Source organism: Protopterus annectens, chromosome 4.part1 (assembly GCF_019279795.1).
Source record: "Protopterus annectens isolate FY-2018-M chromosome 4.part1, PAN1.0, whole genome shotgun sequence".
Classification (NCBI taxonomy): domain Eukaryota; kingdom Metazoa; phylum Chordata; order Ceratodontiformes; family Protopteridae; genus Protopterus; species Protopterus annectens.
The window spans coordinates 472,978,335-473,002,094 of NC_056734.1; the positions used below are offsets into that span (position 1 = coordinate 472,978,335).

The 23,760-nt window shown below is 37.2% G+C and overlaps 1 protein-coding gene across 3 annotated transcripts in view; it reads right to left on the bottom strand.

The window, feature by feature from the left end:
• The window catches only part of TNK2 (tyrosine kinase non receptor 2), a 1,226,346-nt gene that overhangs the window by 757,896 nt on the left and 444,690 nt on the right, over positions 1-23,760 (bottom strand). For all 3 annotated transcript variants that reach the window (XM_044070286.1, XM_044070284.1, XM_044070285.1), the window contains exon 4: positions 21,944-22,150. In XM_044070286.1, the coding sequence (XP_043926221.1) occupies positions 21,944-22,150 (207 nt within the window). The remainder of the gene's footprint in view (positions 1-21,943; positions 22,151-23,760) is intronic.

A 23,760-nucleotide genomic window follows, 5' to 3' on the forward strand; every position in this document is an offset into this window, starting at 1 on the left:
CTTTCCACAGGCGAGACAATTGTTAACTTTTTCTGACATTGGTTAGAGCAAAAAAAAAAATATCCCCAATGGGTTACTTAGCTTTAGAAGACTTCAACTTTAATTTCGGACACGAAAACTCAGGTAGCGGCTGACCAGCACTCATGCAAACTGCTTCTGCTTCGGGCTCCTCGGCAAGAAAGACTGATATAATGGCGTCAGCTGCCTGTTTTTATACCACTGACAACCTGACGTTAGTCCTGGAGCAACAGCAACCAACGCAGAAATACTAAGCCTCTGGTATTTGGGCCGACTGAGGGCTATCCCTGGCAGGATAACCCAAGTGTGAGGACTGCAACAGTGAAACACGAAAAACATCTTAAAAGTTCACAGATAGCAACATTTGATGCATCTCTGATGGTTGTTAATGCTAGCAGCATTAATAATAATTTTTTTTATTGGAAAACTTGCTACATTCCCATAAGACTGATGTAAGACCTGTGATTATTTATCACATGTTCAACAATAACATGTTAAATGATTCTTATGAGCCCTGTGACTTCTACAAGTCCAATAATAACTGTGACAGTAAAGACAACCTTGGAACGTACAATAATTGTTGGAGCATACAGACCATCAAAGACAAATACTGATGACCTGGAGGAATTCATACATTTCTTCCAAGAAAACACAAGAGGGAAACATAATAGTGGCTTTGGACTTAATTTTACCAGAAACACTTGAATAAAATTGATTCCACAACATTAGTAAGGAAATTATTCACAATGTATTTTCAGGAGCAACAAATGCTTCAGATTGTAAAAAAGCTTACCAGGGAATGGAACATGACAGACATTGTGTTCCTAAAGAAATTACTGTTATTTCATGTCTAGATTTACCATAGTTGATGTGCAGTGATCATGGGAAGGGGGGGGGGGTTATAAAGGTTAATTTCTTGTTAGATAATTCTGCCAAACTGAAATCTAAACCAATGCACAGAAGATTAACAACAAATTATACGGAATCCAAACAGTCACTATGTAAAACTGATTGGAGTTATGTGCTCAGAGGAAAAACTGCAGAAGGAATGTAGAAAGTTTTGAAAAAAATTGAATGAAAAAAAAAATTCACAAAAATGTTTAACATCAAGATCTAGGCACACAATGTCAGGAAGACATACTTCCATAGGAAAAAAATACTTGATTAAGGTGAGAGACAAAAAAATGTAAGAAATGGAATACAGGTCAAACTATGACTTAGAAAACTGAAATAAACAAGCTGGACAGGCAAATTAAACAAAGCTTGAGACAAGTTCAAGAAAATTTGAATGAAATTAAGGCACTGAAAATAATACAAAACCATTTTATAGATGCATATAATGTGGTAAGAGTAATGACATACAAATTGATAAACTTTGTGTAGATTCTTTAATGTATTCTCATACACAACAGATTATAGATATATTTACAAATTCTTATGCAAAGCAGTTTATCTCCACAAAGGAGGTGATAAATTGTCCTACTGACATCCAGGTAACCTTAGATATTAAAATCAAATTAGATTATACTGAAAAAAAATATGCAAACTAGATCCAAACAAAGCACAGGAAGGAAACAGAATTAGGAATAATAACCTGAGAACAATTCGGCAATAACTTACAGTACCATTATAACTGTTATTTACTATGTCATATAAATATGCAGAGAATCCTCTTGATAGGAGACATGCACTTGCTAAACCTGTCTTTAGGGGAAAGGAAAGTAGGACAAACCCAGCAGCATACAGACCCATAAGTTTACTTTCATTTTGTGGAAAAATAATGGAGAAGGCTATATTGGAAAAATTATTGTCAGAATTAGAAAGGATGGGACTTGAAACCATATATATATATATATATATATATATATATATATATATATATATATATATGTGTGTGTGTGTATATACTGTTGAAAATAGATCTTTTACCACCTGTAACATTATGTTTTATAACAATATAATAGCAGCTATGAATGAAAAATTGCACTGTGATGTACTTTATGTATATTTAACTTCAGTATTTGATAAGTTCTTACACAAAACACTGATCAATATATTAGAACAACTAGATATTGATGTACCCATGGTAAGATGGACAGCTGCATAGCTTACAAACAGGATATTTATTTATTTATTTAATTTTTTACATTTGTTTACCAGGAAAGTCCCACTGGGTGTGAACCCATTTTCAGATGAGGTTCGGTGAGAAAAGCTCTAGAAAACATACAACAGAGTAAAGTTCAAACACAATATGCACAATCGAGTAATGTTTACAATTATTACAAGGGCACAAAAGACTTAAGCTTGAGAGCATTAATAAAATCCTACACAATAGTTTAATGAGAAAACTTAAAAAAATGTTCAGAGTCAGCAAGCATTGATTTAACAGTCTGAGCAGAATGGAAGGGAGACAAAGTAATTGGTCAGGTTTATAGTGGCATAAAATGGGAGTGAAACAGAGATTTAGTTAGAAGAAATGAAAGGTTGAGTTCAAGCAGAAGGCATGGCAACTATCATACAGCAATTGGACAGGTAAAATTCGATGTTACAGACAGGGTGTCCCACATGGCTCTATCCTAGGCCCATAATTGTTTGGATTGTATTTTTCTGATATATTTCATCTGAGGTATTCAACATTCTGTCTGCAGATGACTTGAAAACTGGCAAACTGATTACATGTGTTACAGATCAGGCATGTCTACAAAAGAACTTGACTAAACTGACCATTTGGGCACAGCAGAATAACATACTGATAACACACATCAAAAATGAAGCATATGAGACTTCCAGGATGGCTGCACATTGAGTAACAGCTTAATTTCAGCTCTCCCAGTGTGAAAACAGAAACTCAAAAAGAGAGAAACACTTGCATTTTGGGGTAAATTTCAGTAACTGGTATTAAGTGAACTGCCTGGATGCCAGCAACACAGAAATTCAGAGAACCTGAAAGGAAATCAATCGTAAAAGGTTAGGAAAAAACACTTAACTGGGAAGAATTCTGCAGCTGTTCAGCAAAAAGCAGTACAAGCTCCAGCTTTGGTGCAAGACACAACTTCCAGTAATCTAGAGGGAAATAAATAAGTCAAATGTACTCAGAGCTAATTGAAATAAACAACACACTGACAGAGTACATCAACTCAAATAACAAAAGGCAGAAAAAAATGGAAGCAGCTTTAAACAGATATTCAGATGAGGTGATAAAGCTGAAAAAAATCACAGGTAAAAATGAAGAAAAGGATGGCTGAGTATAAGACTGCTCAAGAAGAGATATTTCAAAAATGGTAGAATTAGAAGACAGAGCACATAGGGAAAACCCTGAGATTTTCTGCTATACTGGAGAAACTGGAAGGAACAGATTGTATTAATTTTATGAAAGCACAAAAAAAAAGCAACTGCACTGGTATTCCACAGCAAGAGTTAACTGAAAGGGCACATTGTGTGTATGCTCCAAACCTGGCCATGAGAAAGCAACCTAGACCTTTAATAGTAATTATGTAATCCTAAAAGCAGAAGGAGTTGATTCTGACAAAACTGTGGCAGAAGGAACAAAGTACTAAAAGTGGGAGACAATAGAGTGTTTGTGGAAAATGATTACTCACTGCACACCAGGCAGAAGAGAAGTAAATTTATTCCACTAATCAGGGAATGTTGAGAAGCAAGCATGAGATTCAAACTGCTGCACTCGGCTATCTTCAGAATATTCCTTCCTGGAGGGACAAAATCATTTTTCAATGCAGAGCATGTTAAGGAGGAAATACAAATGTTTAGCCAAAAAAAAGTGAGCTGTGAAACAGAAGAAAACTCTGCTTCTTGTTCTTCTAGCAATAAAGGCTACAGAGAGACTGTGCCAGTGAAATCTTTTCCAATATTTCAACGGAAAATGCTTCAGAGACAGAAAAAAGCACAAACGTTGACAAGAAGAAATAAGAGTATGTTGGAAACGAAGCAGATACTGGATTTACAAGATGGACATAAACATGATTAAAACCAACAACTCGAAACTTGACAAAAAATGTGGGATTACAAAGCATTAATTATATTTGTGAAACATGACAGAACAAGAAAGTCTGGAATATTGGTCTTTTCTGACTTTGTTAAACTTGTAGAGGACTCTAAAGCATATGTCCTACTTCATGTCATTAATGTTTGGAAGAACACTTAGGAGAGGGGAAGAGGAGGGAGAGTTAACTGTTAAGTAAAACAAAATGTTGCTCTTAACAGTAGTATTTTTATAATGTATTACACAATCTGCATGCTATAAAGTAACATTTTCTCAGTTATCTTCATATGTATATATTTATCTTCATCTACATCAGGGGAGGTCATCGTGCCTCTTTACTCATCCCTCATCAGGCCCATAATTGAGTGCAATGCCCCTTTTGGGATGTACCTTACCAGACACCTGCAGCAACTGGAAAGACCCCAAAAGTACCTCACCAAGAGGATCAAAGGGCTCAAACAGATGCCATATGCTGCCCGGTTAAAGAAACTCCAGCTCTACTCAGTGGCATACCGCCTGTTCAGAGGCGATCTGTGCCTGACGTATAAAGCCATGTCCAACCCGGAATTAATGGACATGCTGCACCTCAGAAAATCCAAATCCCATCGAGCTACACGCTCAAGAGACTTGAACCTCAGCACTGAAATAAATAGGACATGCTGGAGGGACAGATTCATAACCCAGAGGCTCCCTTCACTCTGGAATAAAATCCCAGTCCAGGTTAGGCAAAGTCCCTCATTGACTTTCTTCAAGAGGAATCTTGATGAGTGGATGGGAGATCGTAGGTTTACCCCAGGTATCACTTCTGTGTCACTGTTAGACAGAGGTACAGTATACTAACCTCGAAAAAGGGCATAGCAAAATAAATTTAAAATGGGTGGCGAAAGCCAAACACATTCTGGCTAGGCTTATAAATGCCCTAGGGCAGATAGCCTAGTATGAACCTATGAACCTATGTAAAGGGGATACTAAAGTAAACAGGTGCCCCTATTTTTTTCCTTCTTTTCTCTTTCTCCTTGTTCAGTTTTAAGAAATGTAGGCATTGTAATGCAAAAAAAGAAGAAAAGAAAGGCTTTCAGGACTGTTTTTTTCAGCAGAATACCTTGGATAAAGGAAAACAGGAGTACTTACATTAACTGCAAGAGGAGCTCCAATAGTAACAGAAGAAGATAAAAAAATATATAATAATGTTAGATTTGTAGTACTAAATGGTTACTGGCAAGAGAGGAGGATTACACTGGCATGTATTTATATTTCACCTAAAACTGCTATAATAGAGCTTAAGAAAATTCTGGAAAAATAATCAGCTTTCAGCAGGGAATATTTGCACACCTCTCAACTGTACAGATTTTTGCAGAATGTCCAGATTTTGACTCATAGTTTTGATCTGTTCCTCATAAAATGTGATTTTCTGGCAAATCACTGGAATGATCTGAGTATTGAAGTCCCTAAATAATATATACATTTGTGTTTCAGATGTCATATCCTTCAGAAAAATGCATGCAGAGACAAATCCTGTTATTCTAGTAACTTTCTAAGTTTCTAAGAGTAGTATTTAAAATTTGTCCCTATGTTTGCGCCTTTGACTCCCAATTCTGTCAGGCTTTGCCCAGATTTTTGTGCTAAAAGGTTGACAGGTATGCTTATAGGTGGAGACCGGAATTTGATTTGCAGCAGTGAAGATTTGTTTGGGAGCCCAAAAGGGAAAATATAAGAAAGGACGGTAGATTTTTGAAGAAATGTATGAAAATATTTGGCAAGGAAGATATGAATTCAGTAGTAGGAGTTTGGAGTGAATTTATGAATTATTCCTGCAAGATAGAAAAACTGGGCACGGCTGAACTGAACTTACGTTTCATAGGAGCATGTTTATTTAATTGAAAGTTTTGATATGTATCCAAAAATTATTTCAGAATATGCACCAGTAATAACTAAAATAAAAATGCAGGGCGATTTAACAAAAAAATGAGACACTGACACTTTTCCACTATCTGTTGAAAAGAGCAGAACTTAAGGAATGGGTTGTAGAAATTTTTTGGGAGGTATTAGAGAAGATAGAAATTTCTTCTGCAAATATAGGAAGGGAGTGAGATTAAATTAATGTTGAGTTTAAAAATATGGTGGAAATAAAAGAAAGAGAGATACAGTTAAGAAGTAATGACAATTATTCAGAGGGACTGACAATGCTAAAGTACTGAAGAAAAGGTACAAATGGAAATGTTTATGGAAGAACTAAATATGACAAGGTTAGAAGTACATAAGGTTCAATTACTAACAGGATAGGAGGAGCCGAAATAAAAATGGTGATGTATAACCAGTCCACAGAGAGATGAGATAAAATGGTGATGTATAGCCAATCCACAGGAAAGTCTCCAGGAATGGATGGTATTCCTTTGGAAGTTTGAATGCTGGGGGGAAAATTACATAGATCTGGAAGGTTTTCTTTAACAGTATTTTAAGAGGAGAAGCATCAATATCCTGGAAAAAGTGGTGGTGGCTGTAAAACCTAAAGAGAGTAAAGACCAATCAGATCCAGCTTCATACAGGCCATTTTCAATCTTAAACCATGATTATATAAAGTGTTTCTGTCTATAATGGTTAAAAGAACAGCAAAGGTGACACCAAAATTGATGCACATGGACCAATGTGTTTTTCTAGAGGGAAGACAAATATATGACATTAAAAGAACACTGATGACCCAGAAGGAAGCAGAATACAAGAAAATACCACTGTTGTTGGTGGGTCTTGATACAGAGAAAGCATTTGACAGAGTAAGCTGGGAGTTAATGAGTAGGAAAATGGAAGAATTTGTATTCCCTGATAAAATTATAAGGTTGATTAGGAGGACATATGAGGGGATCAGAGGTAAAAATTAAAGTGGGTGGGTTCCTCTCTGATAATTTCTGTTTAAGCAGAGGAACCAGGCAGGGGTGTCCTCTTTCTCCTTTGCTATTTGCATTATTTTCAGAACCACCAGCAAATAAAATAAAAGACTCGGAAATTCAAGGATATAATTAGTATGGTAGTCAAGAAAAGCCGGCTCTGTTTATGGATGATACTATTTTATACTTGATAAAACTGGAAAAAGATATCTCAGGGTTGTACAACATTTTGAGGCAGTTTCAAATCTTTTTGGGATACAAAATGCTAAAACAAAGGCAACAGCTATAAATTATTTACCCACACACAAATTGGTTCAGCAATATTCATATTTATTGGGACATAATAAAATTAAGTACTTATGAGTATGGACTAAAGGATTCTGGTGTGGCAGCTAAGAATATGTGGGAAGCGACTAAACAAAACATAATACAAAAACTGGGAAATTGGAAGCTCTGTTATATGGACAGCAAAATACAAGCTGTTTAAATGTTTTTAGTCCCTTTAGTTTTATACACGATATTTTATCAATCAGAGGAAAAGTTGTGGATAGTAATCAATAAAGAGCTGAAGGATTTTATCTGGGAAAGGAAGACGGCGAGAGTCAAGTGGGATAAGCTGATTCTTCCAATAGAACAAGGAGGCTTAGGATTACCCGATTTGAAGGGGTATTTCAGAGATGCACAGTTATGGTTCCTATAAATAACACAAGAAAAACCTATTATTCAGAGTGGAAAGGGATGATAATGAAATGGGGGGGGGAGCTCAAGAAATAAGTAGAAACTGGGATTTTGGATGCAGATCCTTAAGGAGAGCAACAATAACTATACAGAATATTATATTCATAAAGTAGCAGAAAGTATTCTAATATGCCAATATGGGAATGGACAAAGGAGATTCTGCCAGTAGAGATGACTGCAATTAGGGACACAGACAATAGGCAAGAGGGGGGCTGGAATTTAATGCAGAAAACTGGCAAAAGAACCAAGGTATTGGGAGCAAATAATCAGAGAGGGAAGGTAATAGAATGGGAAGAGGCCAATAATTTATTTGGACTGCAAGCTAGAGATTGCCTTCTCTATCAAGGATTCATATCAGAGTATAGGCAAAGAGAAAGAAATAGGTGATCCTAAGCGAAAGACCAGCACTGGTAGAGTTTTTAGCAAGATCTAGAACATAGTTGCTGTTAAAAAGGAATTATTAATAGAGCATACAAAATATTGCATAACTATATGAATCAGTAAGAAGAAGATAGTATTGGGAAGAGAGATTGGATAAGCAATTCACAAAGAAACAATGGGGGATATATGTAAGACTCCCAAATATGTAAAAGTCTAGAACATTTAGGATCTTTGCTTGGAAGTGTTTACACAGGTATTTCTATACCCCAAGTAGACTCCAAATAATTTTTTTAATCAGGAAGACAGCAAATGTTGCAGATGTGATGGGGATAACTGGGAAAATATTTTCTGGAAGTGTAATGAGCTGTCAGACTTTAAAGATGCCCTGCAGAATACTCTGTCAGAAATGCTGCGTGAGCAAATTGATTTAACTAAGGAAATAATTTTTGAGCTATGATACAGAATTGGAATTGCCTAGTCTTAGTAAGGTCTTGGCGGCTGCCAAAAAATGCAATTGTTAGAAAACGGAAATCAAAGTCTAAACCAACTGTACTAGAAGTACTGAATACAGTAACAGAGACAAAACAACTGGAATTGGCATCTTTAGAAAAATGAGGGACCAAATTACATAGAAAAAATGGGAAATGTGAGAATAATGCATGCAGAGGAGGAACAAGGTTTAAAAGAAGGCAGGACTTGAATGAGTTATATATTTTTTGACTGACGACTGGATAGATTATAAATGATGTATAATGTTTGCAACTAAATCCATGTCAATATTGTTTATAAATGATGTATAATGTTTGCAACTAAATCTATGTCAATATGGTTTGTTTTCATTTATATAAATGTATGATTGCCTATGTCGTAACATGACAATTTAATACAAATGTTTCTAATTAAAAAAAAAGCATATGAGATTTGGGAGACATACAGTGAAACGTGAATACTTAATACAGCACTCATTAATTGAAATTTTAGATTCATTTAAAGACCTGAGTATATGGGTAGATCCAGCTTTTATTTTTTTTCAAACCATATCAATCAATTGGCTAATGACAACTAAAGAACTATAGGTTGTATAACAACATTTATAAAGTCTAGGAAATCAGAAATGATTACGTCATTGTTTGGTAGTTATATTAGACCCAAGCAGGGTATGTAATAACAATATGGGTACATTATAAAAAAACAAGAATAAGTAAAGTGGAAAGAATACAGCAGAAATATACCAGGGGCATTCATGGATATGAAAACTGAAGTTATTACAAAAGAACAAATTATTTGAACCTGTACAATGTCTTACACAAATGTTAAAGAGGAGTTCTTATTTATATCTGAACCTGCACAGTGTCTCATACAGATATTTAACAGGAGTCTTTATTCACGTACATATGGCATTTAGAAACCACTACCTCTGGGAATGTTGGGGGTTTTCAAAAAATAGTAGAGAATCATCAGACAACCTATGTAGAAGATTCTGTAGAAATGAGAAGTATACTAATTGGTTCTCTGGGAAAGTAATTGTTGCATGGAATAGACTACCAAATTATATTAAAGCAAGCACTAATTTAGATATTTTACTTTACAGCTTGGATACTTACTATGGAAACAACTGCTCTGGTATACTGGTAGGCTACAAGGGAATTATTGCTCATGCTTGAAATATTTGTATGTACATATCACTGAAGCAGGAAATTATCAATATAGATACATTAGCATCACTAAGAAGTAAAGAGCATCAAAGATTTGGTAGGTAAAGTAATGTGATATGTATCTATAAGCTAATAAGAAAAATTTTTATCCTGAAGATTCAGAAGATTTGCAGATTCTCATATAATTCAGACGTAGTTTGATGCTGGTCTTAAAGCAAGGAGGTTGTTAATTTGTCTGATGGTGAAGGGAATGTTGATCCATAGCTTGGTTATGCTTACTGAGTATAAGGGGTCTCCATATGAGTGACTGAATTTTTGCGATTCTATTAGGTGTTAGTCCTCTGATCAAAGGCTCCTTTTAGTTTTGTACCATTTTACTATATTACTAATGGCTGGAGCATTTGGGAGATGGTGTAACATTTTACATGACATTATATGAGCAGTATACGTAATATGTGATATTGCAGTTCTACCTAGTTCAGACTGTGCATCGGAAAGCTGTGATGGGACTTTGTTTAGGAGACTGGATACATATTTACTTATTTTCTCTTCCAAATAAGCTAACGTCCTTACCATCACTAGCTCTATTCAAAAAAGAACTAAAAATCCACTATAAATCACATTGGCTCTGCCCATGCACAAACCCTGACTAACTTTCCCATGAGCAATTCTTACAAGTAGGCAATTTTTGTATTATTCAACTAAGTGTGAATTAACCAGAATGTAATGTAATGTAATCAATTGTACCTTCTATTGTAATTATCTTCTCTCTCTTAATACAATGTAATATGTCTTTATGTCTTTTGTAACAATATATCACTGTTTAACCCTGTTGGAGCTTTTCTCCCCGGGACTCCGCTGAAAATGGACATGTATCCAGTCGGACTATCCCGGTCAACAAATGTAAAATAAATTTTATTACAGCACTTTTCAAGTTTGTTCATTAGTGTTGTTTGAAGATTAGTGAAAAATGTTGACGCCCACATCAGGCTTGGAAGTAAAAGGAATATTGGAGTTACCTTCCTGCTGTGATCAGTGAGGTGTGATCTGGCTTTGTCCAGTAGCCTTTATTGGGTTTATATGAGAAGACCGAATGGAAAAATTATCGAATAGCAAAACGGTGAAAAGACTGGACCTCGAACTTGCTATTGTGGGGTGCCCCCCCCACACCCCCCACTAAATATATATACTAACTCCAAGATCGCACTACAGTGAGGAAAGGGCAAATATTCCAATCTTCACTGTACTGCAAACAGCACTTCGAGGTTCAATCTTTTCGCTGTTTTGCCGTTCGATATTTTTCCCATTCAGTCTTCTGATATAGGCCCGTCTTTATTTATGGTGTTTTTTTTTTTTTTTTTTTTGGACAGCACCATTGATGTGTTGATCAAATTTGTCATCCATGATGACACGAAAGTAACTTGGTATAAGTGCCTTGTTACATTTCGTGTTATCTGACACTATATTTACTGCAGTACTAGTTAGTTGGAGATTGCTAAAAGATAAATGTGATTTTGTTTTTTGGAATTCAAGAATAGCTGTGAATGTTCTAGCTAGGTCTCAATGGAGGAGGAGTCCTGGATAGTTGTTTTGAGTTTGGACAGTGTTGGGGCTGAGAAAATGAGCTGAGTCATCAGCACACTGTTGCATGCATGGTGGTTAAGGTGACTGGAAAACCATTTAATGGCAGTGCTGAGTAGTCCTAACCAGGAGAGCCGGTTAAGGAGAGGACAGTGAGATATAGTATGAAACTTCTTTGATAGTTCCATGAACAGGGTACAGACAGGTTTACCAACACTTCTGTTTTGGCTAGTTGGTGTCTAGAAAATACATATGTTGTGAGGGGGAAACTTAACTGTTCTTCTAGCAGAAGGTTTAGGGTTATTATGGATAAATCTTTCTAGTACTTTAGAGAATGAAGTGAGTATTGTGTCAGGTTGACAGTTTGAAAGTTCAGTGGAGTTACTTCCTTTATGTATTGGTATAACGCAAGAGGTATTTCACATTTTTGGAACTGAAGATTCTTGTAAGAATTTACTGATTAATATAGACACTGGGGAGCTTATCAAATCTGCTCTTAATTTAAGATATTCTGCATAAATATTGTCTGCTGCTAGTGAAGCTGATTTTACTGTATTAAATACTTTTATTGCAGCAAGTAGAACTGGTTTAAATAAGAAATTATCTGCCTGATCAGTATTGAAGTTTGAGGTCCAATGAGAGCGACAGTAGTTATGAAGTGATCACAGAACCTGCACTGTGGTGGCATTAGTTTCATTGGGAAGAGGGTGGGGTGAGCTTGGTACCTGCCTTTAGGACACTGTGAATACTGGAGTACATTGTCTGTGCTGTTGTGTAATTGTGTGCTTTGACTAAAAGAGCATGTTTTTTTTGTAAGATTTCTTAGGTGTCTGTAATTTTGCAAACTGCTTTTTTTCTTTGTACCATTTATTCCAAGCACTGTCCCTAGTATTCCTTAATTCTTTTTTCATGTTAGCCAAGGTGTAGGCATCACTCTGATCCACTTAACTCCCAGGTGTTTGTTGATTTAAACCTTGCAGAAAGGTAGATAATGATGTAGGATATGGCATCTTCTAGTAGGAGTGTTTTTAGAGGGGTGCAGCTGCAAAGTTTCAGGGTCTCAATGAAAGTGTTGTTGAAGTCAGTAAGGTTTCTTACACAGTTTATGTGTTGTACTTATAATTAATTTTAATATAAAGACTGACAGAGTTTTGAAAGAGGTACAGTCATGCTGTCTTGGGCCAGCAAAAATAAATTGGCCAAGTGGATCAACTGTCATCTGAAATAGATACATAAAGTAGGGTGTGTTAAGGATACAAGAAGGAGAGGTGATTTAGTTTAGGAATTAGCATGTTTTTTTACAATTACCAAGCTTTGGAAGTTGGCCATCTGTTACATACTGTGCATTTTATAGCCCTATACAGCTTGGGCTACTGCAGCAAAGAAGAACATATAACTGGATATGTTAAAGTTTCAGCTGGATGTTGTCAGAGTTAGACTCTGCAGGATGCTGGATAAAGCCAGCATCCAAAGTATTTATATGAATGAAGCAGCTATATTACCCAAGATATTTATCAGAAATGGACAGACTATGTTACCTCCTAGATGGTAAGGTAGGAAGTTTTTTTGTTGTTGGATAGTCTTTGTGTCATTTGAGAATGTACTGTTTTCTTCTGGCAGCAATGACTGAAATATTTCCGAGGCTAATCCATTTATAGAGCCAAAGTTTTGTTTTCAGATGTATTTAAACTACAGAGATGGTTTTGTTGTCTGATGTGGAAGATTATTATCTGCATTCAGTATTATGTTTAATGCAAGGAAACCTGAGCAGTGTGTCTATAAATGAGGCAAAAAGAGGAGGACCTGGTATAAAATCTTGAGCATGTTTTTTAACAATGTGAGAGGACCTTCCCCAATTGCAGGTTTTGAAACTTTCTGTACATGGACAGTAATTTCACTGCTATCGAACACTTCTGTAAGGTTAAGAAGCTGAGTGCTTGTCAGTCTTTCTACATATGTTGCCAGTTACGCAATGCAGGCTAGTGATCATGTCGTAACCTTGCCAAATGTTACGCATTGACTTGTATAATACATGTAGTTGTCCAGTAAATTTCTAAGCTGACTTGGAACTTTTTCTGAGCATTATGGCTAGCAGAAGTTGTTTTACAATTGGCTTATATTCTGAGAAGTTCAAGGGTAGGAAACAGGCTTTACAGAAAAATCAAAGGAATTTTATGTAATAACTGGTTGAAAAACTACTATACATCTGAGATGTGTGAAGGTTTACAGTTTATTATACAGTGAAGACTCTTTCTTGGCTGGGTCTTTTTTGCAGTTTTTACTGAATTGGTTTGTCAATGTTACCTTTTTACCCTTTGGTATGGATGTTATTTAGGATATTTTGCAGGCACCCTAATGTTTATGGACATTAGACTTGATTTTAACCTCTGTGTTTCTAAAGTAAAGCCAAACAATCCACTTATCCTGGACTAGCAAGGTAAAAAAGGCTGAACCATGCAGAGCTTCAGCTAGTCTGGTTTTGCTTCATTGACCTGAATGTACCTATAAACACTTAAATTGTAAAAAGTAAAAAGTCATGTATTCAGATGCCATGTAACTAAAACAGTGGCATGTCCTTATGGGGTTATTTGCATATATCCCATGGGCCTCCAGTACAGGAGGTTTAATCTACTACAAAACGAAGGCTCTAGCTTGGCCTGGTCTTTCATGCAGTATTTACTTGAGGTTTTGTGGAAGAGGGATACAGGTCGGACTTTTTCCAGGTAGTGTAGGTGGCGATTTGAAGGAGGTTTTTACACCTGCAGTAATATACTAGGATTGGGCAGGGTTTGACAAACAGTAGGAAGATCAAAAGGTTGCATGTTTTTTTACTGGTTGTGTTCATGGATCACAGTATTTGGACTTCAGTAAGAGGGGCATATTTTAGCACTGATAGTGACATATTTGTAGAAGGAAAATGCAGTCTTTGTTTTAGCATTAGTTTTGGGGACATTATTTTTAATTGTCTTTCAGTGGGTTAAAGTGAAAATGGAGGGAGGATGCATGTTTAAGTTGCAACTTTAAGACACTGTTTCTACAGCAGAATTTGTGGGTGGAGATCAATATCTTTTTAGGGTTGCCACCTTTTCAAATGGCCAAAGTGGGACATTTTTGGGACACACATCAGATTTTACAGGCCGACACATACCCACAGTCAGTACAAAGGATAGAACTTAACTTTTTTGCCTAAATAAAAGCTTGTTCTTGTAGCAGTTTAGTTGCTTATTCTGTTTCTTGTAACATTTAGGTATTTTAGATACAGAAATAACTATTTTATGCAACTATTACATAAAATATGTGACATAATTATGTCCTACAATCTCAGGACATTTGCCATTTTTAATATTTTTTGTCAGGACACAACTGCCAAAAGAGGGACTGTCCCTCGCAAAGTGGGACAGGTGGTAACCCTATATCTTTTTCAGTGATGATCAGGGAGGGGAGTTGGGTAACTTGGGGGTAGGACAGTAGCAGGTTACAGACAGTTCCCATGTCAGTGTGAGCCAATCCGTCTGTGCATGTGCAAAATGAATCCCAACAGCAGAACAGAGAAAGAGGATGATAATTCACACTTCCAATGGTTAAGCAAGTCTGCTAGTTAAATGCTACAGATTTCCTTCATACTAAAAGAAATTCAATTATGCAGTCACTGATACAGTGGAGTATAATTAAATTGACTATAATTTCCTAGGAGGAAAAAACATGCCTCAAGTGTTTAACAGAATGCAGGCTCTCTCTCTGTCTCTGAACTGCTACCTTCATTAATGTAACGATAAGTGAAGAAGTATATGAAATGATGAGGAAGCACCACCAAAGCCACAACACAGCAGACACAAGACACCCATGCATATCTAACAGTAAGAAAGTAGATGTTTTACAGGTGTCCTGACTGGAGACATTCCTAAAAAAGATTGCATTAGTGTGTGATGCTCTGGCAAGGTGAAATTTAACTACATTTAAAGTTTAGTTGTCTTTGTCGTAACCCAAATTAATGCAAGTCAACACGAAAAATGTATGCAAATATGAGTGGTCTTGATTAGGTTGCCCAAAGTTAAGAAAAAATAGGTTCTGATGTTCCTGTTAGAGTCTGCTGTAGACATGTTCAAGCTATAACAAATAATTACCTCTCCTTTTTCTGTTTAGGGAAAGAAAACGATGACAAATTGAATAGATAAGTTAATAAAAATGCAAAGCATTTTGTAATCATAAAGAAAGGACTTGAGTGCAAAGAAACCTTGAGTTAAGAAAATATTGTGAAAGTTTCTGTACACAAAACTTAAAACTGCATTATTTTTATATGGGTATGCAGCTAATAAAATATGGTGCCTTCCAAGATAAATACCATAAAACATAATAAAAATAGATTTACAAGAATACAGTATTACGTTTTCAATCAAAAATTCAAATCACAGGCAAGGAAATGTTTTAAGTGAAGTTTAACTAGCAAAATACTCTAAGAAAGAGCTCAGATGCCATTCTAAAAGAAACTAGAAAACAGTGGAATGGAATTAAAATGCACACAAAATATACCTTAAATGTAAAATACAAAAGCCTGCATTATACAGACCTGTCAAAATTAGTATGCATAAGGCACCAGAACCCTATACTGAGACAAAGCAGAACATTTCTCTTCATTCTTTTACTGATCCATTTTCAGATGCTTGCCTTATAAGACAACAAAGCAAGAAAAACAGGCAAAAAAACCTATACTGAGACCAAGCAGAAGAGAAATGTTCCCCTACATTCAGTCACAGGTTCATAGGAAATACTAGGTTATCAGTCTGCACACTATTACAAGCCTAGTCTATAACCAGAGGTCAGAATCAAACCATGTACTTTGTATCTTTGAGGTAAAGACTTTAGTCATTATGCCATCTCCACCCTTGTAGATAAGATTTTGGTTAGCTGTCTATGTGGGCCATTTTAACTCGACAATTTTCCTTCAACGTTGGGAATCAATCCCTGTGTCTTGTGTCTGAGGTAAATAACCTTTATGTCAATCAATAATGCAGGATGGCACAGCAAGGGTCCCATCATGAAAAGGGTTCTGTCCCCAAGTCCCCTGTAGCTAATGTAACCAACTCAGAAGTCACAGCCCTATAGCCTTCTCCATCAAACTGTGTGTAATATTCATAGGTAAATACAAGGCTATCCGTCTTCAAATTATTACAAGCCTAACCAAGAATAAAACCCAGTACGTTGTATCTGTACGGTAAAGACCTTAAACAATGCCAACCAATCTTTTCAGACACTTATTGTTTCCACAGCTTAGTCTGGTAAGCATCTCCTTTATCAGAAGTATAAGACATGATAGTGTGCATCCTGATATTTCAAAAGTATATACATGGTTCCAACAAAAACACTGAATTCTGAAACTCGTGTGTGCATTTGTAAAGCAATCTGTGCAACAGTCAAAGTGGAACACTGCACTGCCCCCACATTCCTGATACTTAAACAAACTAACTTCAAGACTGTTGTACCTTGCAGTAGGGGGAAGACCCCCAGGATACTGCAAACTCAGTATTAGAATATATTCACATTTATAATGTTGACTGTAAGTACAATCATCAATCTTTAAACAGGAACCCTTGCAGTAGGCACAGTCAGAGACCCAATCATTGATGGGATGGCCACTTCACTGCCGGACATATACACATTCACACTTACATTACAGACATATCAAAAGTTTACACAGAGGACCAGCACAGTGTGGCTTCCTCACAGTGGTCTTCCATTTCAGTTCCCTTAATGGCTGCTTTCAGCATGAAGTCGGCAAGTATTCCCTGTATTTGTGTGGATTTTTGCTGTGTGTCTCAGCTTCCTTCCACATAACAAAGACATGTCGTTAGTGACAATTTAGAAGGTTGTCTCTTCAAAGGTGTGCATCCTGTACATAAGTGGGTATTCTTAAGTATGAAGGAAAAACATGCACCAAAGAAAGACTAAATGAGAACAAGGTTTGTTAGGATTTATTTAACAAGGGTAATACTTTGGAAAACAAACAAATGCTAAAAAACAAAATCAGTTGCTACATCTTGAAAATTGTTAGTCTGAAAGAGTTCAAATTTAAAAGGAAGGTAATGGTGCGCTGACGGGTCAATAAATTACAGAACACGTATATAAATATTTGACAGTGAATTATGTGCCATAACAGAAAAAAAATGAAAGCCGTCTCAGACAGAATGGAACTATCGGCATGGGAATGATGCCACTCTATTACAGGGCATACATATAAATTCACATGCACATCATTTAAACACAAATACAGGTAATAGAGAAAAATCACACATTCAACACAAGTAAGTGAGAAATCTTCTAGCAGATTTCTTTCCTGAGTGCCTTTAATACGGATAAAAACTTCCTCAGAAAAACAATCTGCAAGAAATATCATCTAAAAGGAAATGTACACGTCCCAAGAAAGAAAGGTGCTCTTCATACGAGGTCAGCAATGGAGTACCACCACCCCCAGGAACTCCTAGGCAAACCTGTGTTGAGCCAGGGTTTTACCATTCATAATACCGTGATGCACCAATGTGGCAGAGTCTTTGACTATAAAACAACTGAAGCCCTTTCAGACAGGTGTATAATAAAGGTCAGTCAGACGTAAGCTAAATGAACAAGACAGAAGGAGATACCTCTCTGTACAAAAAGAGAACTGCTTCCATTTAGTAGCATAAGCCTGCTGAGATGGAACCTTTCTATCGTCCTCTACAACCTCTAAGTTGTGAGGTGGAATCAAATAGGCTATTGGAACACCATGTTCTAGGATGCAGATCATTGTCCCAGAACATCCCTTACTTGGTCCAGGATAGTCCCTGGAATAGCTAAGGACTTCAGTACCTGAAGGTGCAACCCAGATAGGCAACAAGTGATGACAAAAACTAAGCCTTGGAAGCTCTACTCTGAACATAGTAAGTAAATGTGTAACCAAGAAAAAGAATAGAAAGGCAAAGCAGATCTTGCTTGTCTGCACCAGGAAGAAAACATCCAGTACTCACTCTTCCCAGTCCTTCTCTAACAAGCAAAACAGGGAAGAAACACAATTTCCTTTATGAAACACTGGTCAACTCTTAAGAGTGCCCCACTCTAGAAATAACCTATGAATTCAGCATTCCCTAATTTGGACGCCTATCACAGACTACAAGCTTTGGCTTACATAGCTTGGAACAATGTTCACCGCCTTGGATGCTAGCTATATGGTTTATGACCCACTGCCACAAAGGCATCAATTCCCTACAAAGTGATAAGTGTTTTCTTGGTTTCAACTCCCACCACATGTTCAGGCAGAAGGCAGTACTCTCAGCTTTACAAGGTTTGTGTGAAGTATCTGGTCACAGGTACTCCATCTTTCATGAATCAGAGGGCCCTGTAACTAACAGCAGAGGTGGTCATCATGAAAATATGTACTGGATTGAAGAATAATGAACCCCAACTCTATATACTGCCAGGAACTATCTACCAGTCTAGAAGCATGCAGCAAATATCTACTGCCACCATGAGATATAAAAAGAATGGTACATCTGCAACTACAGATGTCTCGCACACTGTCCACTACAGTGCCCAAATTAAGCGTGAGAGGTCTATTATGGTAACTTGAAATGTATAAGCTCTTAACACGGGTCTATATTATATCATCAAACTCTTAAAAAAGCGAACGATGAATAATCGACCCCATGTAAACAAAAGCTTACAATCTCGAAAGCTCGCTATTCCAAAAAAAATAAAAAAAAAATTGTAAGAATACATAAAGTGTGTGTGTGGGGGGGGGGCTATGCCGTGTGTGGGGGGGGGGGGTTATGCCCCCCCCCCACTTAAATATACCAACTCCGAGATCGCACTACAGTGCCGAAAATGGCAAAGTAACGGAAGCGGCCAAGCAAATTCTTTCCCTGGGAAAGAATTCACTTAAAATTTTCACTGTTTTAAGTTCGACCAACATCAAATGCATCGTCATCTAACAGGAACCCCTTAACACAACAGTGTGGGATTTCAACAAGAAATCCCACTTCCTTAAGTACACATAAAAGTATGTACATATGTATTTCAGAACATCAGGATTTCAAGCATGTATTTATACAGGAGGCACTCCCCGCCCTTACTTAAATAGTCACTCCACCTTACAGAAACAGCAATCATTATTAAAGCATGTAAATAATGATTGCACTTTCTCCTTTCTCCAGTAATCTTTAAACTCAGATAAGATGGAATGGCTTACCTTCAAGCTTCCACAGAGTATATCAATAAGCAGTGATCAAACATATGTCAAGGAACAATTCAAGTAAATAAAGCTCTAGCAGCTTCAGCAAGTCAAGGTAAACCAAATGCGAGCCAGGTCACCAAGAAGATTATAGTTTTCAGGAGTCCTAGAGCACACAGAGACTTTAGGCTTCCGTCAATCCATCCTTATCCAAGATACCAGGAAGATGACTTTCTGAACCCTATCCTTGGAAAGAAAGAGTTGGCACAGGACACTGTCAAGTTCCTCTCCAGCGAAGACAACTATATGCACCAGCAACAGACCTGATGTCTCTAAATTCAAGGGTACATCTACAGCAGAGCCCACAGTGAGGTCTCCTTGATGGCATACCTTTAAGAGCTCACCGGAAGTCAGTTATCAAGTTATGTGACCACCAAAAGGAGCCTTCTACTGCAAGGGTTTCATCACAAATTCCAACCCTCTGACAATGACTGAGTGGGCTGTGGGCAGTTCTTTCACTGGAAATGGAACTGCTCTACTGGAAAGTGCAGGGATACTCTTGTGAGGTTCCCAAATTTTGATTTGCTAACATAATTCTATCATACCCAGTTTCAATCAGGTCCCATGGCATCACAGTTTGAAGCATCACCATCAGTAACTTGGATCTATATGTATGCCTATTAAAGGATATTGACATCCAGGATGGAATAGCACCCTCTGGATTTCCTTAGAATAAGGAAAAGGCAGTAACAAAAATAACTCTACTTTCCACAGATGGAATATGCTCAACTGCCCCATGAGTGGTACAGACACACTCAGAGAAGAGGCCTCCCATTGGCAGTACCATAAATTCTACCATCTATGGATTTAAGAAGCAAACCTGATAAACAGCTAAGCTGCCTCATCTGTCTGGGAGAAGGCTTCTCCTTCTCTTGAGAGCTGGACTGGCTTAGATAAAGAACAGAGAATCAAATTGCTAGATTACTCTGGCTACAAGGATTCAGAGGGGGATGGAACAAAAACTCTTAATGTTGGCACACAAAGGACTGACCTGTACCTCCTACAGGTATATGCTGGAGAATCAGTGCACATTCAGGAGCAGGTGACTCTAGTATGAGAAAAAGCACCCACTGAAGGCAGTGCTAAAGAGTGAGAGATGTCTGCATGGTCCTTCAAAGGCATCATCTAATACTCCGTGGTCCTGTATTCCTTAACCCTTTTAGTCAAATCTTATCAAACACAACAATTAGATTAATGGTGCTGATAATGGACTGACTGAAAAATGTAATAATTAATGGAGACTAATACTGAAGCCACGCAGTCCTTCAACTTTAAAATGTTATATTTCAGTCCTAAAAGCAAAACCATCTTTGCCCACATCAAACAAAGGTCAATTAAGCTTCAGGCAAGATAAAAAAATGGCAAATACATGAAATTAGATCTGTTATAAGTCCTTGAAACCTGATTCACAAATCTTAACAAGTGTAGATCAAAACTCACACCTTGAGTAACCATATGCTTGTAACACGTGTATTCAAGACCGTGAGACTTAGAAGCCCCCAAACCCCACACTTTATTATTTCATCAGTGATCTGCAACAAACAGTGAAAATCTGTGTTACTGTTTCTCCAGAAGTTACAATCCAAGAAAACACCAAAATCACTGTGCAACTGAGCACAAAAACTACTTCTACAGAAATCAAGCAAGAATACATGAGCAGCTACTCCTTTGGGTTGGCAAGCTTGCATAACTGTGATAAAAGTGATCTCATATCAAGCAACAGCATGTGTGGCAATGAAATATTTTCCTAAAAGAATTTGAGGAAAAAAAACCCTTGTGGTAACTTATTAACATCTGAAAACTGGAGCATTTTTGGTTTGTTGAAGTCATTTCTGGGTAAAAAAAATGAGAGAAAAAACATGTTGATAATATTTAATGATTGGCCAAAACGGAAGTAAATGTCTATGGCACACTAACTTAAAATATGCAGCTGTACATATGCACTTAAAAAAGTTTTATAAAATCTGTTTAATAAAAACATTCACTGTCTGTAAATTCCCAACCACAGATGTACTGTGTCCCTAAGTACACAGTGTTTAATCTCCATAAATCAGCATAACTCTGCTTAATATTTCTTTCTATCTGTGCTACATGACTGTTATCTCCTAAAACATCTTACCCGATTTCATGCTCCTTCCACAGTAAGCCTCCATTTAGCAATATTCACTTTCATGAAGTTTTACTGGCCTCTTCCAGCTATCAATCAACAAAATACCTGACTTTTGTACTGCACACATGGAATTATCCAGCTACTCTGTCAAGATCCTGACAACAAGAGTGAAGCCCTTAAGTACACACATATTTATGACGTTTCCTCCCTGCTTAGTCACTTTCCTTTATAATACTTAATGAATTACAAAACTAGCAAGATGCTTTATGGAAGTATGCGCATTTATTTACTCTCGACTTCCTGTTTTAATTACATACTTACCACTTTACCAGATGGTGTGCACCATTCACCTCGTCTGACAACACCAAAAGATCCATCCCCAAGCTTTTCAAACAATGAAAGATCTTTGTCACTGATAAGACATGTCAGTGTCTGCTGTCCTTCCACAGTGGGTGAAGTAGAGTGTTTTCGGAATGTAGTTGCTGGCTGAGGTGGGAATTCTGACTCTGGACGTTTTCCACTAAACACCTAAGTACATGAGAACATAAAAGAGAATGATACATATGCTATTCTGAATGCTTCCAAATAGTAAAAGTTACATTAAACATTTTACTATTTCATTACATGACTGCTATTAAGTAGCTCTAAAGCATCTGAAGAGAGACATTTGTATGCACATTGCTCCACCAGGCCTGCATCTTTTCTTGAACAATGCAAAAACATATTAAGTGGTTAAAGATGGAAATACTACAAACAGGAATGCACTTAGTATGTAGGAAATACCAAAAAATAAGCTACAGTGAGAGATGGATTGTGACCTGTGCAAAAACCTGAAAGAGGACTGCTACAACACTACATTATTCAAAATGAGGACAACATGTCCAAATCACCACTGCCGAAAACAGTGAAAACACTTTATGGAATGGATCCTGGATTTTGGAAATTGCTACTAAACAGTGTAAGGGAAGATACAGTTGGACTGCCAGAGTTCACAAATCTAGAAATAAGAACATTAATCAGCAAGATAAAAACGTTACATGGTTACATTAAAGACCCTGGTGCCAGAAGGGAAATTCCATTTTGGGAGTATTCAATGGAATTAGCGCACATTCATTTCTGGTGGTACAGACGTGAATCCAGACTAAACAAAGTACAGCTGAATGAGGTATTCACTTTAACTCATTTCATACCTGCCCACACTTACACTAAAAAGTGTGAAAATATCTCTACTCTTGTGGGAAGCAATCAGAGTGAACAACAAAGAAACCTTAAAAATGTAAAAATAAGAAGTTATGTACTCACCATAACGTTCCATCTGAGTAGATAAACTTAATTTGTCAGCAACCTGTGGGTATCAGATCCCGACTTCAGATCCTAGCCGGTAGTTTTCAACAGCTTAGATCCGAGCTCCTAGCTCCTCCCTCTACCCATAAACCCCTGCCAACCCTGACTGACCTCAGATCAAGTTTGCCCCCAAGCAGCAACTGCTACAGATTTACCAATTTCAAATGTCATCTCTGAAGACGGCAAAAGTGAATGATGGAAGGTCAGGGGAAGGAGGGGGGATGGTTGCTGACAAATGAAGTTTATCTACTCAGATGGAATGTTATGGTGAGTACATAACTTCTTAATCTGAAGTAGTTAACTTCATTTGTGCAGCAACCTGTGGGACAGAGTCCCCAGCTACCTGAATCTTGGGCGGCCATCATGGAAGGACGTTCTGGAGCACTGCAGAGCCAAAGGATGCTCTCCCTCTGGAGATAATATCCAGCTTATAATGGTTGATAAAGGTATAAGATGAGGCCCAAGTGGCGGCCGAACAAATATCATCTAAAGGAACCCTGGATCTAAAAGCAGCAGAGGTAGACATAGATCGGGTAGAGTGGGCACGGACTCCCTGAGGAGTGGGCCTACCAGAACTTTCATAAGCCAAAAGAATACACTGTGAGATCCATCGAGACAACGTAACTTTGGATACAGATTTACCCAAATTCTTTTTGGCAAAGGAGATGAACAACTGGTCAGATTGCCTATGACCAGATGTCCTGTGAATATAGAATCGAAGTTGTCTATGCACATCCGAGTGCAATTTGTATTCTCCATTGTTGTGATAGTTGGGAAAGAAGACTGGCAGATTA